Raw genomic sequence first — 16,204 nt, 5'->3', positions numbered from 1 at the left:
TTTCAACTGTGAAAACGTATTATTTACGTGCCAGCTAGCTTCCTTACGTCATCCCCGTGCGTCCCGGGGCAAGTAAACATTTCCGCTGTGTCGCGATGGACTCAAACAAGGACGAAGCGGAGCGGTGCATTAAAATAGCCCTGACTGCGGTCAACAACAACCAACCGGACAAAGCCAGGAAGTTTCTGGAGAAAGCACAGCGCCTGTTTCCGACAGATCAGGCCAAAAGTACGTCGAATAAACGTCTGTTTAGGCGATGATTTAATGTGGAAATGGTGGGCCATGGCTGTGAAACCAAATCAGCTAACGTTAGCATTACCGTCTTAACGTTACACCAGCTGCTCCGAGCTGACACTGGTATTTGTAGTTTTCCAGCCCCTCACCCGCGATTTCTACAACATAGTTTGCTCCTTAATGTCTTAATTTGGTGCTTACTCATACGCGGTTTACACCCTTGACGTCCTCGTTAGCAGCTAAAGTGCTAACCGTTAGCCCGTTGTGCTAGTGAATTGTCTGATTATGAGCATCCTTGAGTAACATGGCTCCACTTTCTTGACAGGCTTATTGGAGTCGTTAGCGCAGAATGGGAAGCCTCCGGATGAGAATGGCGGTCCTGTGAACGGAGATGGACCCACGATGAGGCACCGCAGCCACGGAGAGGAGCCCAACGCGTCCGCACAGGGGGCCACAGACTCGGGCAAATCATACACCGCAGAGCAGCTGGATGCTGTCAGAAAGTCAGTGCACATGTGGATCTGTCCTGTTGTTTTAGTAATAAGGTTACTGCGCAGTATTACAAACGACACAACACAAAATAAGAAGACACATGTTATACTCAATATCCGGATGTCACTCAGTAATGTGTCATTTTAGTTTACTTTAAAGCATATTAAGACTATTTTTCGGGGAATTGGTCTCTGAGAAAATATAATCATTGTTAATACCGTTACTAAGCAGCTTCAAGCACTGATATTTTATGTCACGAAACTGAGTCAGCCAAATGAATACATTTTGGTTCATCCTTTAGTAAGAAAGATAATCTCACTTGGTTAATATGGGAAAAAATGAACAGAAATGGGCGGGTTTCAGCTAAAAAGATCATCAGCCTGATGTTAGGTCTGTAGGTGATAACATGTCCATCTCTGAAAATTTTGAAAGTGGTAAACAAAGTGAAGTCAGATTACACAAAATATATTCACATTACTCTTTTCTTTTTGCTGGTTGACCAATCACTGAAAGACTGCAGTTTTCTTGTGTCTATAGAGAGCAACCAGCATCCAAGTCCTGTAAAAATATACAGATTGGATAACATTATCTCAGGATTATTATGATTTGCTCATGCAAAAAATTGTTCACATAATGAAGTATATGATGTCACATTAATATCCAAAGGGATGTATATGTATGTTTGATTTTCATTTTACCCGTCGCAATCTGCTTACTATCTCTGGTGGGTGTTTCTTTAATCGCAGGATTAAGAGCTGTAAAGATTATTACCAAATTCTGGGGGTTGAAAAGACTGCATCTGAGGAGGACCTGAAAAAGGCATACAGAAAGCTGGCTTTGAAATTTCACCCAGATAAAAATCACGCACCTGGAGCCACAGAGGCATTTAAAGGTAAATTAAAAGTCATCTCCAGTGCTGTTATATCAAGTAAATGTTAATGTAAGCTGACCAAGTGTAAATTTGTGTGGGCTTTTTTGTGTGTCTTTCAGCTATTGGTAATGCCTATGCTGTGCTAAGCAACGCTGAGAAACGAAGGCAGTATGACCAGTATGGAGAGGAGAGATCACACCCAAGCAGACACAGACAACATCGTGATTTTGAAGCAGACATCTCACCCGAGGATCTCTTCAATATGTTCTTTGGTGGAGGTTTCCCATCAAGTAAGTAGAAGCCAGATAAATATAGGATCAGTCAGTATGTTGGGCTCTAAACAAACTACACTAAGGTCACACGACTTAATGCCGTCACCACAACGAGGCTTTAAAGCCTTATTCGGCGCAGCTCGGTGTGATGATGTTCTGTTGTCTCATTTAGATATTTGTTAGCATCTGCCTTTTTAAGAGACATAAATGCTTTAAAATTCACATGAGTATTTGCTGATGTACTTTATTGCGTAGATCTAAATGTAAAGTCTCTCAAGCTTGTGTTAACCACAGACCTTATTTAAAGCATTTAACTAAAAATCCATTGACGTCAAGAAGAGGGAACCAAAGTTGTGAAAATGTGAAGTCATTTCCTGGTTATAGAACTCATTCCTGCAGCACTCTATGTGAGAGAAAGCCAGGCTTCTAAACTGTGTTCAGTATAACCTGGGTGGTACCTAAAAGGACTGTGCTGTAGGTTTAACATCTTGTATGCTGTCAACTCTACACAGCCCTTATCAGCCATCATTCTCCGGTCAGAGTCAGTGAGATAAAGCTGTCTGACTGGCTGTTCAGCCTTGTGAATCCCCTCCTTTTTTTTTTTTTTTTTAAGTCTGCCTGTGCTTTTAAACAAAAAAAAGAAAGAAAGAAAGCAGATTCCAATACAAAGCAAGGCTGAACTCATGATCTTAACATTAATATCTTACTGTCTGAACATATAACGTGACTTTTTTTATTAGATCCACAGCTGCGTGAATGTGGTTGGCTCGTTGTTTTCTTTGCCTCTCATTGGGGTTAAAATTTTAGACTGCTAGTAGTTATTTCCTTTCATCTTCTCTATAATTACTACCTCCATTGCAGTGCTGAGTGACATACTCTTTGGAGTGAACAGGCATTACATTAGCCTAACCAAATAACATTTTGCTTGCTTGACCAACCTTGTTAAAAATGGAACTGTGTAAACACGTTTCCCAAACACTTCCTTCTCTCTGGTTGAACATGCGATAATCAGTTAAATCTGCAGCTGTAATTGTTCTGACTAAAAACCTTCACGCTCTTGATTTCACACGGTTTAGTGTCACAGCACATTATCTTAATTTAATCTTTATTTTCATCCATTTTTTTCAGGTAACGTGCACGTTTACAGAAATGGAAGAATGCATTTTGCACATCATAATAGGCAAGAAAGACGAGAACAGCAGAGAGATGTAAGTCTTGTCTGTAATACTGAAATTACACATGAATGTCATAACAGCTAATGTACTGTATGCTCTGTGATGAAACACTAATCAGACCTTTTTTTTCGTTCTCTCTTTACAGGGAGGCCTGGCTCTGTTCGTGCAGCTGATGCCCATTTTAATCCTCATCATTGTTTCTGCTCTTAGCCAGATGATGGTCACCCAGCCTCCCTACAGCCTTAGCTACCGCCCGTAAGTGCCTCACCACCCCGAGAGCTTTCTGAGGTTGTGTGAAAACGTCTCGTCTGTCTCAGTTATTGTGTCTTCTCTGTGCATCAGGTCGGCTGGGCATATTCACAAGAGGCACACATCAAATCTGAAGGTTCTTTTCTATGTGGGAGACCGTTTCAATGAAGAATATACTGGGAATAACCTGAAGAATGTGGAGAGAAGCGTAGAAGAAGACTACATCTCCAACCTCCGAAACAACTGTTGGAAGGAGAAGCAGCAGAGTAAGTTTTAACACCCAATGATTATTTTGATTAACGATAAATCTGCAAGTCATTTCCTCAGTTAATCACTTTATTGTGGATGTTCCTAGTTCATTGGTGACATAGAATAACCCTTATTAAGCTCATTACAACAGTTTATAAAGGAATATTTAACATGTGATGTCATATTTAAATAGTAAATGATTGAGATTTAACGCACTGACATACTCTTCCTCTTGTACTTTCAGAGGAAGGCTTACTGTATCGTGCTCGTTACTTTGGGGATTCAGAGTTGTACCAAAGGGCACAGAGGATGGGGACTCCCAGCTGTTCCAGACTATCTGAGATTCAGGTTATATTGGATGGTTAGAAACCACTTGAGCACACATGGGTAAGTTGCCACAACCAACACATTACAGCTTCATTGCTACTATGTGCAGCTGTGTACTGGTTTCATGGTATATTGTGGTATGGAAATTGATGGTTATCATGACATGTACATTTGTTTATCTACAGTATTGGAAAAATATGCAACCACAAGGAGTATCTCACCTTTATTTTATTTTTAAAAATGACTTTTTAAATGCAATCCATTTTTAAATAATGGATTCAAGTTTCAGTTATAATATTGCATCTGTTCAACCAAAAAAAAACTTTTTCCCCATTCCTTTAAAGTTTGCTGTAACTGATAATAATCGTGTAATAACGTATACCATGAAACCGTGATATTTTCTGAGGCTGTTATGATACCCAGAAAATCTCATACGGTCACAACCTTACTGTATACAGTACATGGACTGCAACGTGTTCAGCGTATTTTATCCCATCTTTTACGAGTTACACTGTATTACAGTTGACAGTTTTCCAAATCATACTTAATGTTTTTGTATTGATTCCAAACTTTCCAGGCTGCTTTCACCATTTATTTAATTAAACTACTTGACAATATGGATTCTAATATGTTATCATTACAGTGAGAATTTAATCAGCTGTATTTTAGTCTGTTACTTTATTGACACAAGGTAATGAGGTTGCAAGCAGGGACTGCCACTTGATGTTTAAGAGTCAGTCGTGTTGTCTCAGATGTCGGCATTCCCTCTGAGCACTTTGCTGCAGCCACGAGACAAGTGTTTTTAAAACAGGCCATGATCACAGCTGCAACTAGCATGTGATGACAGAACTTTGACCAATTTAAAAAGCCATCAATACCAGCGACCGATGGGTCACTGTGATTGATTAGCTGTCACGAGCAAGGGTCATGTCAGTTTGTTTTAATACGGGAATGAACAAAAACCAAAGGCTGTCTGCAAGGCAGGAAAAAAACATTGTATGAATTGAAAAATGGTGCACAGTTACGTGAAGTTTAAAACCGTAAGAGCTAGATGTTCTTTTCAGTCTGTGCACATACAGAGTTCATCACATGAAAAGTGATGCATAACTATCATTGATTCTTTTGTTTTTGCAGGTTCGTCGGTACTTGAATCTAATTAGAAGAAATCGGTCGGAGCCCACACAAATTGGAGCATATTTCTGCAGCAAACCAAGAGAATCAAAAATTGCCTTACGTGCAGTGGGCAGCAGACCTCATCAGGGAACCTCTCTGCAACTCGGTGTAGATTGACTTCCTGTAGAACTGTGAGAAGCTTTGAGTTGACTGCTGACATTTTTCTTACTCTAGTGTCTTCAGGATGGTGAGAGTCCGCTGGGCGTCACGGTGGAAAGTAAGAGCATAGTTGTCTATTTGAACGGTAAACAAAGCTGCTAAGATTAGCTTTTCTGTCCCAGTCTTTTTTGTTTTCCTTAAACATTTTGAGAAACCTCATGGCCTTCTCATAGACAGACGTCTGAGCCACTCACAAGGAAAAGTGTGTAATTTTTATAGTTCTTAACCAATGTAAATATTCATTTTACTTTTAACAGTGCAGGGTTTATTGGAGTTAATATCATTTACTATAATGTTATTTTGTGGATTTGCTTGTAGCCTGTTGGATCATAAGTATTGAAAATCGTTGCACAAATAAAAGTAAACCATATTTATTAAATTAACATGCTAAAATTGTATAAAAGGTTCTTTGAATTAAATTTGTCCAATGGTTAACTGGTCTTTACTTCCTCTTTTAAGCAACACTTAAGAGTCTACAGCCAAGCTAGCGGCTAAGTGAGGCTGAAACTGATCCCTGCTAATGACAGCTTGCCAACATGCTCGCAGTGATGCTGCTAACATGCTAATGCTAAGCAGGTAAAGTTCTTACCATGTTCGCTGTTAAAGTCCGGCATGTTGGCATGCTAACATTTGCCAATAAGCACGAAACACAGAGTACAGCTGAGTGTCCTTCCTTCCCACAAATGCTGTCTGCAGCAGTTTTGTGACTGTCCAGCCAAATGTGTTATAGTTTGAAAAGGGAAAATGAACTTATTAAACAGGTATTCACAAAGTAGTCCTTATGCCTAAAAACATGATCATCTTTGAAAAATGAAATGAAAATCTTTGTCAGTATGAGGAAAACTCTTACTAGATTCAACTTTTTTTCCATTTATAGATGTCTGTTCTAAAATCATGACGAAAGAAACTTTTAAAGCAGCTCTCAAGTATTTTGTTCTAATTTTCACTTCATCAGGTTCGACCTACATTAAGATTACTTGACATCATCGTCTTCATCAGTGGTCATAGTAACATTATCTATTATTTTGTCATCAGCATCATCTTGGTCCTCAATGAGATTTTTTAGCCTGAAAGAATCTAAAATCCTGGGAACCCAAAGCAGAGCACAAAAATTATATTTAATGTAGTTTGCTTGGGATTTTGTTTGGATGTGTCGTTCCTGCAATTTTTACACCCTATTTTCTCGACAACAGAACAAGACTGAACGAGGAAATCACAAGATAGAACAAATATCCAATGATTTAATATCGGTCATAACTCAACTGACCTTAATTGTCGTTAACGTGGTTCGTCTTTGTAGAGCAGATTAGATTTACAGAAGAAAAAAAATCAATCAAATTTTGACCTGATGATGGCACAAAATAAAAAGTCAAGGGGTTGTCAGTCGTTACAATTCATCCTGCGGGGGACATGAACCAGATTTAATGGCAATCCAGACGAAGATTTTTGACATTTCAATCAAAACCACAAATTTTGACATGACGATGGCACTAGATGACAATCATCAGAGGAATTATATTGATAAAAATGATTTTATACACAGCAATTTTTTAAAAACAGCAATATATAGTGCTTCACAAGGCACTATAAAAAATAATACCAAACTCTCTTAAAAGAAACCAGATTTTTAAAAAAAAATACAATTCAGTTTTTAAAAAACAAAAAAGAAATTAAAGGACTGTTTAAAGGAAATTAGCACTAAAATAAAATTTAGTAAAGCTCTCTGATAAATGTTTTAAGAAAGGACCTAAAAGAAATCACAGATTTAGCCGGCCTGATTCTCTCAGGCAGATCGTTCCTGAGCCTCGGAGCCCTGACTGCAAACTCTGTCCCCTTTAGTTTTCAGCCAGGCCTCTGGACCAGACAAAAGACCTCTGCTCAAAGATCTCAAAGTACGCTGCGGTGTATACAGTACTAAGAGGTCAGAGATACAGCTGGGAGAAAGGCCATGAAGAGCCTTAAAATCAATCAGTCAAATCTTTAAGTCTCCTCTAAAACATACTGGGAGCCAGCGTAAAGAGGCTTTAACAGGGATGACGTGATCACGTCGTCTTCTGGTCAAAAGCCTGGCAGCTGAATTCTGTAGTCTGGAGTAGATTAATAGTTTTTGTTTTTTTAATTCAAGCCAGGAAAGAGGCTGTTGCAGGAATCCAGGTGATGAGATGAAGGTGTGTAAAATTGTCTCTGTCTTTAAAAGTTAAAATGGATTTTTATAGTGTGAAGTATTCTTCCTCTGGGAAATCTTTACAGTCAGTCCATATAATTATAGTAACGGGGTTCCCGTGGTCATGGAAAACCTGAAAAAGTCATGGAATTTCAATCACATCTCCAGTCCTGTAAAAGTCATGGAATTGGTAAAAAATCATTTGAAGTTTCAAAAAAATTATTCAGTTTTGTAGTGCATAATGAAATTGTAAAAATGTAATCTTTCACACATAATCTTCAACATAATGCAAATTTATTGTCTTCAGCTGTTGACTTAACAACGCTCTGTGTCGATGTGACAGCATTTTCATGTATGTTTTTTTTTTTTTTTTTTTTCCCTGTGATCTGTCTCTCCCTTCATGTGTGCCAGCCAGTGGAAATTATGTGTGAAATGTATTGTGGGTCCTTGAAAAGTCATGAAACATTTTTGAAATTTCCGCCATGAAAATGTAGGGGAACCCTGTAGTTAAGATATTTCAGGCTTGACCAAAGTGGTGGACCAACAGATCAATTGTACTTTCCCCTGCAGCCACATACACACACACACACACACACACACTCACTTAACACTTGTGCTTTCATGACAAGTCACTGATTGCTTATGAGTGGAAAGAAAACTCACAACAAATTAATAAAAAATAATTTATTTGTTCATGGACTTCAAGTTGTTGAAAAGTACAAAAGACACAAGCTTCCGGTAATATTTGACTGTCAAATTCACACAGTGAGCCATTCCCGTATGGGTGTGACTTTACATTCATAGGAAGGAAACAGACCCATGTTCAAACAGGAGTCTTGAGTCACCTGCAATCAGGTGAGCAGCTGCCATGAGACGTAAGCAGGTACCAGGGAAACCCGAAACACACATAAATACACCAACACCAGATCCGTGCTGTTCTAGGACCATCCTGTTAGTGCCATTTGAAGTGTGTTAGGGTAACATGATTCTGCTTTAAATAAGACAATGCCTAACCCACCAGCTGTCTCTCACAATACATATGAATTCAGTTCAGCTAATCAGGCACAGGGGCGCTTGGTCAGCAGCACTCCTCGATCAGCAGCTCCCCTGAGCAATACAGTTTCCTCTTTATCGCCCTGAAGCTCGTACTCAGCCTCAGGGTGTTATGGTGTTTTGCAGACGCTTGTGGTGACTTGCTGCCACTGAAGAGTTTCTGCACCTTTGGCCACAGCCCACCAGACTCCAGCCTCAGCACCAGGGTCACATGGAAAGTGGGGACCAGGGTGGCGTCCACTGCTATTTGGTCCACAGTACATAGGTTGCTCTGGTCCCCTCGGTCCACACACAGGTCGATGAGTGCTCCTCTGAGACCGCAGGGCTCGCTGACGGAGAGGTGCAGCATCTCTTGGCTGATATTGTGCAGTAGGCAGTCTGGTAGGATGAGTTTGGAGCAGCCCAGGATTTCTGATGCATCGTTGAGACTTTGTGTTATTGTTGCTGCGACCTCTGCGGCCAGGGTCTCCTCCAGCAGGAAGAAACTGCTGTCTGATTCTGACAGGGACATGTCTGTCACAGATCCTGAAACAAAAGAATACAGGTTAAAGTCTCGCTTAAAAAAAATGAGGTCATCAATAAAAGCCTTTGCCTCCTTTAACCCTTTTGTTCCAGTAAACTTTATTGGCACTTTATTAGCACAATTACAATTAAAGCACAGTGAATGAAATAAACAACAGATCACACCAATAACAATATTAGTAAAATAATGTAAAAAGGGAATTAAACTAGTAAAAGAATAGTGTAATACATAAATGTTTAACTTGTACATATATAGACATAAATGTCATACGACTCATATACGTTTACCCATAAATACATGTTTAAATGTGTGTTTATGAGAGATTGTTCTATGACTGAAAATTGGTTAGACCAACCTAACCTCTGGGTGTGTGTGTTATAGATCTGCTATATATACACAAACACACAACATTTGACAACTATATATTGATACAAATTCATAGAATCACTTGTTAAAAAAATCAACAAAATAAAAAAAACACAATCCATGTAGTAGAGCAAACAGTGTAAATAAAAAGGCTGAGTGTGAGCTGTGAGGAGATGCACTTCAGCTTTTGTGTGTTGCTTTGTTGGTTGTCTCTTAGGCCAGTGACATTACTCTATATTTTAACAAGTGCAATCAAACTAAGATTAAACACAAACGAGACAAGGAGCAAAACACAACGGAGCCTCCTCAGACAAAAGCCTGCAGCACTCACCAGTTTCGCTGCTGCTGCACTGATGATCTGTTGTGACCCTCTGATTGAGCCCCTTCAGCTCAGCCAGCCTCTGCAGCAGACTGCCCCAGGACAGCCGCTGTGAACCCCTGCCCTCCGCTGGAGACGGAGGAAAGCTGCCGTCCAAGGAGTGATTGCTAGAAAAAGACATATTTACGAAGAAACAAATAGTAAAAAAAAAACAACGTCCTATTGTTAAAAAAAAAAGTGCAATGGTATTCTCCAACGTCAGGTCCTCCTTGTCTGTGCTAGACCAGCTGGAAAACACACTCTGCAACAATGGAACAAAGCGTTAAATACCCACGCCAGGAGGCCCCGCCCCCTAGATTTCTCAACCAATGACGCTTCAGCTCACGTCTCCAGTGCTCTACCCTGCCTGGTAACATTTTTGGTCCCTTTGATGAGGCAAAAGGCCTGGCCCCCAGCACCCTGCAGGTTCCCGACCCCCAACCCAACTTATTTTCACAACTTTGTATTTTTCTTAAAAAATTGGCAGTCAAATGTGAAATTAAACATCCAAACCGACACACCAATCAACGCCTGTCTCCACAATGCCACGAGACAATAAGGAGACACACCCCCTTAGTTTTTGGAGAAAAGAGATATGATGAAAGAGCTGTGGGGAGATTCATTCCCGTCGATGGCAACTCATGCTGACACGTATCGCACGTATGCCTCGTGTTTTGCGTTGATGATCGGAAACGTGAGTGCTGACTCTGGATTTTGGGATTTTTTAAACCAATGCAACACTAAGTTTGTGCGTGACCACAAAGACCCTCTCTAAGAAAACTCGTATCTGAGTTGCAGATACAGCGAATTTACCGATATTATGGACAATTTTGATCAAAATACAGGTTATTATATAAAGAAGAGGCTAAAAGTTACCGTTATCCACTTTATAGATTAGAACAAACGGTTAAAATCGAGACTTTATTCCCAGAGGTTATTCTAGGCCAACCTGGAATATTGTTTCATTTATGATCAATACTTTTGTTTAAATTGTGTTTCGAGTTATTTTATGTAGGCTAACTGTTTTTCATGCTTTCCAATCAATCTTTTTAAGGAACTTTGCAGGAATGCTGTGTCTTAACTTTAGGATCAACTTCTCAATATAGTCCACACCCACATACAGACCCTCCCCCACCCCTCAAAACACCCCCACTCATGCTTAGGATCAAAGTTAACATTATCATCATCAAATGGTCCAGAGGTTTACATTAACCATGCGTTTTTGTTTTTGCATATGTGGGATATTTTAAGTTATAATTCAATTAATAACAATTTCTTGGGGTCTACTTAACTTAGTTTCTGTCCTTGTGTTTGAAATTTGATAGTCCTGGGAGTGGGCTAGTGTATGCAATTTAAAGGACTGCAGGACAAACACAGGCAATACACTAAAACTGTCACTAAGCAGAATTTATTTGACCATTTCTGCAAGGAGAGCAATAACCAATACAGTTAGAAGTGACCTCTCAGCTGAAACAGACATGGAAACCCAACTATTTAAAATTGAGCTGTATATTAAACACAGCCTATCACCATGTATGGTGGCCTAAAGTGTCATGAATTAAAATGCCTTTGTATGGTGTATACATTACGAAACTATTAAAAATAGAATTGGTGACATACATATACCTAGTTATAGCCAACATAATGGATTCGTTTGACAAGGATTCATGGGCAACAGTGGGACAGTCGTCAATGTTGTGTACTGCAAATTAAATGATATTTTCAGACATATTTAAATTATTAAAATTAAATTATTTGAGAAAAAAAAAAAAAACTGCACAGGGTAGAAAGGCAGGACTGTGGCAGTCCCGTTGGGTCTGTCCTAACTGGTGTAATACACTGCATATGCAGATGATGGCGCCACTGCATCAGCTAGAAGCTACAGACAATGAAGACGCTTGAACCAGTGTTGTGAGTGTGCATGCGTGTCTGCATGGAAAGTGTTTATGCCTGAGTGCACCTATTGTTTTGAGTGACTGTGCCTGCGAAAACACAATCTTTGACATGCATTCCCCCCTTTGTACTTTCATGGTCACAACTGTGTTTTTTCTGCTGTTTTTTAACTTTGTCCCTGCATATGAAATGTATCATTTAACTAAGCTTAAACATCATTTGCAACATGTCATTGTGAAAAAAATTAAAACGGGTAAGACGAAATGAAGCGTGACAGGTGGTGTGTTTTACAGTTCAAACAGGCTTTAGAGAGCTGTTAGGCTAGCCAGCCTCGGGCTATGTAATTCATGTATTATAAATCTACTACCAAATGGATTCTTGAGAATGGATCTGCTTTATCTGGGGTGCATCAGAGTGAATCACAATGAAGAACCGCTGCTTCCTATATTTTTTGTCTCCAAAGATCTATTTGTTTCAGTAATTGGTGTGGAAAGAACAAGAGCATTTATGAGGCACTTAAATGGAGAATGCCATATATTTACACCTGAAGTAGCTCAGATACAACCTTCCTCTCCAGACTCTTTTAAATCTACTCATGTTGTTAATTAATTCAGGAGGGGGTAGAAGGGTCCCTGGATTGTGTATGCCAGGCTGTAGCTATAGCAACAACATGCTGTTGTGAGCAGGGTCCATCTGAAATGTTTTGTTGACGCTATTGTGTAATAATCTTGGGTGCCTTGTGTTTTTATCACTGCTTAAGACATGAAAAGTGAGGTGGTGTCAGCCACTCTGACAAGATGATAGCAAAAAAAAAAAAGAAATAAAGATTCCATCTCAGTGTAGATATCCCATCATCCTGTGTCATCAGAGCCCTGTGTTTATATGGAAACCCTTAAGCTCTGAATGCAGGACTCTCTGTTTGGCTTCGTACGACTGCGTCACCTGAAGTTGGAGCTGGGACAGCGTTCCATTTAGGTTTTGATTTATTGCTGGAGGAAGCAGAAACAGACCTGCACTCTCAAGGGGGGCAGGAGAAACTGATGTTTGGCAAGTTCTGCTGAGACACAGTCTTCTTTATCAAAGCATTAACACTTTACACACCAACCTCAAATAGCTGGTATATTGAATATTACCTTAGTTAGACTCTTGATCTTTGGCTGACCTTGAATTAGAAATAAAGTCTGAGGGTTTCTTTGAGTTCTGGCACATTTGGCAAAAATGGACAATCACAAAAAAGAACTACTCCATTAAGAATTGACTTTTGTTTTATGAGCTATGCTTAGCTGAAATAACCCCTTTGACATAAATGTGCTTTTTAAAATAATGTTCCCAAGAAAACCTATCTCACATTGCAAAAAAGAGCCAGAGAGAGTGGATTGCTTGAGTATATTCTGAAAAACTCAGAGCATAGCCGTATGACTGCATCAAGTTATTGTTAAAGTGTAGCTTCTTTCAGACAACATTTAAGACCATATCTCATTAGTTTAATTTAATTCAATGAGTCAGGAGTGCAGTATAGTATATAAAAACAATATGGTTCATGCAACACAGGCAATCAATTACCAAATGCATGTATAATGCATTAAATCAATATATATTTGCACTTTCTTTTGGGTGTTTTGGTGCCTTGTTATCCACTGTTTGTCATGTTTTGATGTACTTAACTGTACTTGTACTTTATACAGTATCAAAATCTGCTTTTGTTGCCAGTAGGAGGATATGAGCGCTGAATGCAAATGTAAATGGTATTATTGATTCCCTTCAACGACTACGGACTTGACATAAAACACCCAAAGGAACTGGATTATTTGTAGTTTCCAGTTTGTATTGTGGTGCCTGTGAATGAGGCTTATTATTGATATTGATTGAATGTCATTACGCACAGAGGCTGCATTGCTGAGTGATGCGTGCAGCAGTGAGAAAGTCAATGCATACATGATGAACCACATGACATCAGACATAGAAAAGGATCCTGATCATTATTTATAAGTACTCTTACCGTGACTTGTCCCTGAGTGAAGCTATCTCTCATTTTAGAACTGTGTGCATTATTTAGCAACGCTGCCAATGTTTTTGCTTTTTGTGTTTGGTTTTGAATTAAACAAGACTTGTAGGGCTGTTGTGTCTGCTCTTTAAATCTTAAAGTATTCTGAGGAGTATTCCTTTAAGGTGGATAAAGGAAAAGCCTGCCTTATTTTGATAAGTCTCGCTAGTTCTAGTGAGTGATCTGTTCCATGAAGGTGGCTTATGTCCCCGCTCAGTAACCATGGTGACTTGTCCTGCTGAACTAGTCTGCTCCATGGCAGGCTATCCATCAAGCTTTTTTTCCCCCCCGAAATATATGACAAAAAACAAAACAAAAACAACATGATACATCTGAAACTTTCTATTCTCTTTCTGTCTTTCTATTTTCTAAAAAAAATAGAAAGAACAAAAAAAAGTCAGACAGATGTGAGCTTAGTATAGTCTTTTTGGGCCCAATCACATCTTGTGACAGACCCTGCTTTTGTTATTCCACGTTTGGCCACAATGTAAAAGTGGCCAAAAAGCCAAAGCCCAGTGCTGATCCTGAGGTTTGGTAGACACAACAGTGCTTTGAGCTAAATACTAACATCATCATGCTTACAGTGCTAACACAGGGATGTTTAAATTGTAATGCAAACCATGTTCAACACAGTTTAGCATATTAGCATGCTAACATTTGCTAATTAGCATTAAACACAAATTACACCTGAGGCTGATGGGAATGTCAATGGTGGTGCTAGATGAAAGCTCAGGGGATCACTGAAGTTATTACATTTATTCTGATATTGACATCCCAAGAAGCAAATTGCAGATGTTGCAAAAAAAGCAAAAGAAAAGTCATAATAACTTCATTTACCTAGCACCTTTAAAAACAGAGTCTAAAAATGCTTTGACAAACAAAGCAAAGCAGAAATGGGAGACATGGACAGCCAAACGTAATACTGAACACAAGCCAGAAGAAACTAGTTGGGACAAAATTAAAACCAGGAAACAAATAATGCAAGATGCAAGACTCATAATGTCAATATAAAATAATACAAAGAAACAGACCAAAAACAATAACAGAAACAAAGAGGCAATCAAACCAGAAGCAAAGGGAATTAAAATAGATAAAACATATATAAGGCAAAATAAAATCAATAAAAGTAGACATAAAAAGTAAAAGAAATAAAAAGACAACTTCACATTAAAGCATGTCTATAAAAATTGGTTTTAAGAGGTGATTTAAAAGAAGTTACTGATTCTGCCAGCCCTATCTCCTCAGGCAGGTCGTTCCAAAGCCGAGGGGCCCTGATGGCAAAGTAATCTCTGGCATCAAATCTCAAAAATCTAAGGGCAACGTGACCCAAGTTGAATGTCTTGTGACTTGCACAAAAGCTATCAGGGCTGCTAAACATGAAACACAAAGCACAGGCTAGTTCAACAACTTTCTAACGTCACTCAGATGACTCCATGAGTGGCCTGTGGCTACCAAGCATTATCTCATGTCTTGGCATATAAGGTCTGGATGACAGATGACATTAGCCACTGTCTTTTGTCAGTGAGCATCATCTGATCTTTACATTTCTTGCCATCATGTTTGGATTCCCTCCCTTTGCTTCACAAAGCATCAGACCCGAGGGAACCACACTCACATGACTGACAGGCGTATTTTCCCCGGCTTTTATAAGGGGATTACCTGAAACCCCCTATGGCTGTTTGACTCTAGGATTACTCAGCCGTTTTCTCTTTAACTTGCTCCAGTAAATGAGAAGCACATTATTGGGCTGCCATGTTCTGCCCTCCTCTCCCTCTGGATCCCTGCTCTGTGACTGTCACATCACATCTGTCTGCGGGTTCATGTCCGGGCCTGAGCCTGAGTCCCAGTGCAGCTTGCATGAGGTTTTCACCTAATATGTGCCTTAAAGGATGTGTAATGTTAATCACAATGCCGTTTTGCTTCATCACTGCTTTTAGTTTGATTAATGCCAGTGAGAATGAAGCAGCTGCAGAGCATTACGTTAAAACAGATAAGACCATTTCAAACAAAATGCATTATGCAGATTTGTTGTTTGCACTCATAAATATTTTTTACCAACCTGAGTGTAAAGCTGTGTTCTCAAAAATGAGCATCACACTGCAGTATGTTTCATACATGCATGGATTAAAACATGAGACACTGATTTAATCACATAACTTCAGCACTGTGTTCATTTTAAACAACTTCCCCTCTCATTTATCTTTGCTCGTAAACTTGATTGCGTTCAGCTGAGAGATTAGATGACGCCCTGTCTCGTGCCTGCCTTTATTAAGAGGGCCTCAAAGACTACTCTCTTCAGGATGAAGTAAAGATGGCATCAGTTAATCCAGCATTTCAATTACAAGCTGTCATTCAGTTTGTTTCTCTGGGGACCAGCTGAAGCTGCAGCAGAGAGAGATACAGCAGGCAGGGCAGATACAGTCAGATACTGTAGCGTGGCGCGATGCAAATGCTCTGCTTCCCGGTAATGTATCAGAAAACGCTGCCATTATCTGTGGGCCATCTGAACACAGCGGAGCTCGACAACAAAATAATCCACTAACCTCCTCTCTGTGTTGTCTCTTCATCAATCCAGGTAACAATTCCAAGGTAGAGCGGCAGC

General features: G+C 39.5%; 3 protein-coding genes across 5 annotated transcripts in view; 2 read left to right on the top strand and 1 right to left on the bottom strand.

Annotated features, from left to right (window-relative positions):
* The first annotated feature begins 71 nt into the window (after window positions 1–71).
* On the top strand, window positions 72–5,636 carry dnajb12a (DnaJ heat shock protein family (Hsp40) member B12a). Its single transcript, XM_042501992.1, is given in 10 exon segments — window positions 72–228; window positions 560–737; window positions 1,473–1,618; window positions 1,717–1,887; window positions 2,998–3,077; window positions 3,190–3,299; window positions 3,387–3,559; window positions 3,787–3,843; window positions 3,846–3,929; window positions 5,004–5,636. Coding segments are annotated over 9 exon segments (1,086 nt in total). The 5' UTR covers window positions 72–95; the 3' UTR covers window positions 3,884–3,929; window positions 5,004–5,636.
* Window positions 5,637–8,066: 2,430 nt separating this feature from the next.
* LOC121954934 (DNA damage-inducible transcript 4 protein-like) lies at window positions 8,067–9,902 on the bottom strand. The gene is made up of 2 exons (XM_042502681.1): window positions 9,639–9,902; window positions 8,067–8,943 (listed from the first exon to the last, which is right to left on the bottom strand). Exons 1-2 carry the CDS (start codon window positions 9,805–9,807, stop codon window positions 8,444–8,446), a joined length of 669 nt encoding a protein of 222 aa, XP_042358615.1. The 5' UTR covers window positions 9,808–9,902; the 3' UTR covers window positions 8,067–8,443.
* A 6,026-nt stretch (window positions 9,903–15,928) lies between these two features.
* The window catches only part of spock2 (SPARC (osteonectin), cwcv and kazal like domains proteoglycan 2), a 37,936-nt gene continuing 37,660 nt past the window's right edge, over window positions 15,929–16,204 (top strand). For all 3 annotated transcript variants that reach the window (XM_042502339.1, XM_042502337.1, XM_042502338.1), the window contains exon 1: window positions 15,929–16,177. The gene's annotated coding sequence lies outside the window, so the exon portion shown is untranslated. The remainder of the gene's footprint in view (window positions 16,178–16,204) is intronic.

The sequence above is a fragment of the Plectropomus leopardus genome, chromosome 15, assembly GCF_008729295.1.
Source record: "Plectropomus leopardus isolate mb chromosome 15, YSFRI_Pleo_2.0, whole genome shotgun sequence".
NCBI classification, from domain to species: Eukaryota; Metazoa; Chordata; class Actinopteri; order Perciformes; family Serranidae; genus Plectropomus; species Plectropomus leopardus.
The sequence above is the reverse complement of the archived record's forward strand: the minus strand, read 5'-3'. Positions and strand labels throughout refer to the sequence as shown.

Coding starts and splice junctions, on each gene's coding strand:
- LOC121954934 (XM_042502681.1), bottom strand. CDS start 9,807: ATGTCTTTTTCTAGCAATCACTCCTTGGACGGCAGCTTTCCTCCGTCT. Junction 8,944..9,638: donor GTGCAGCAGCAGCGAAACTG/GTGAGTGCTGCA, acceptor CTTTTGTTTCAG/GATCTGTGACAGACATGTCC.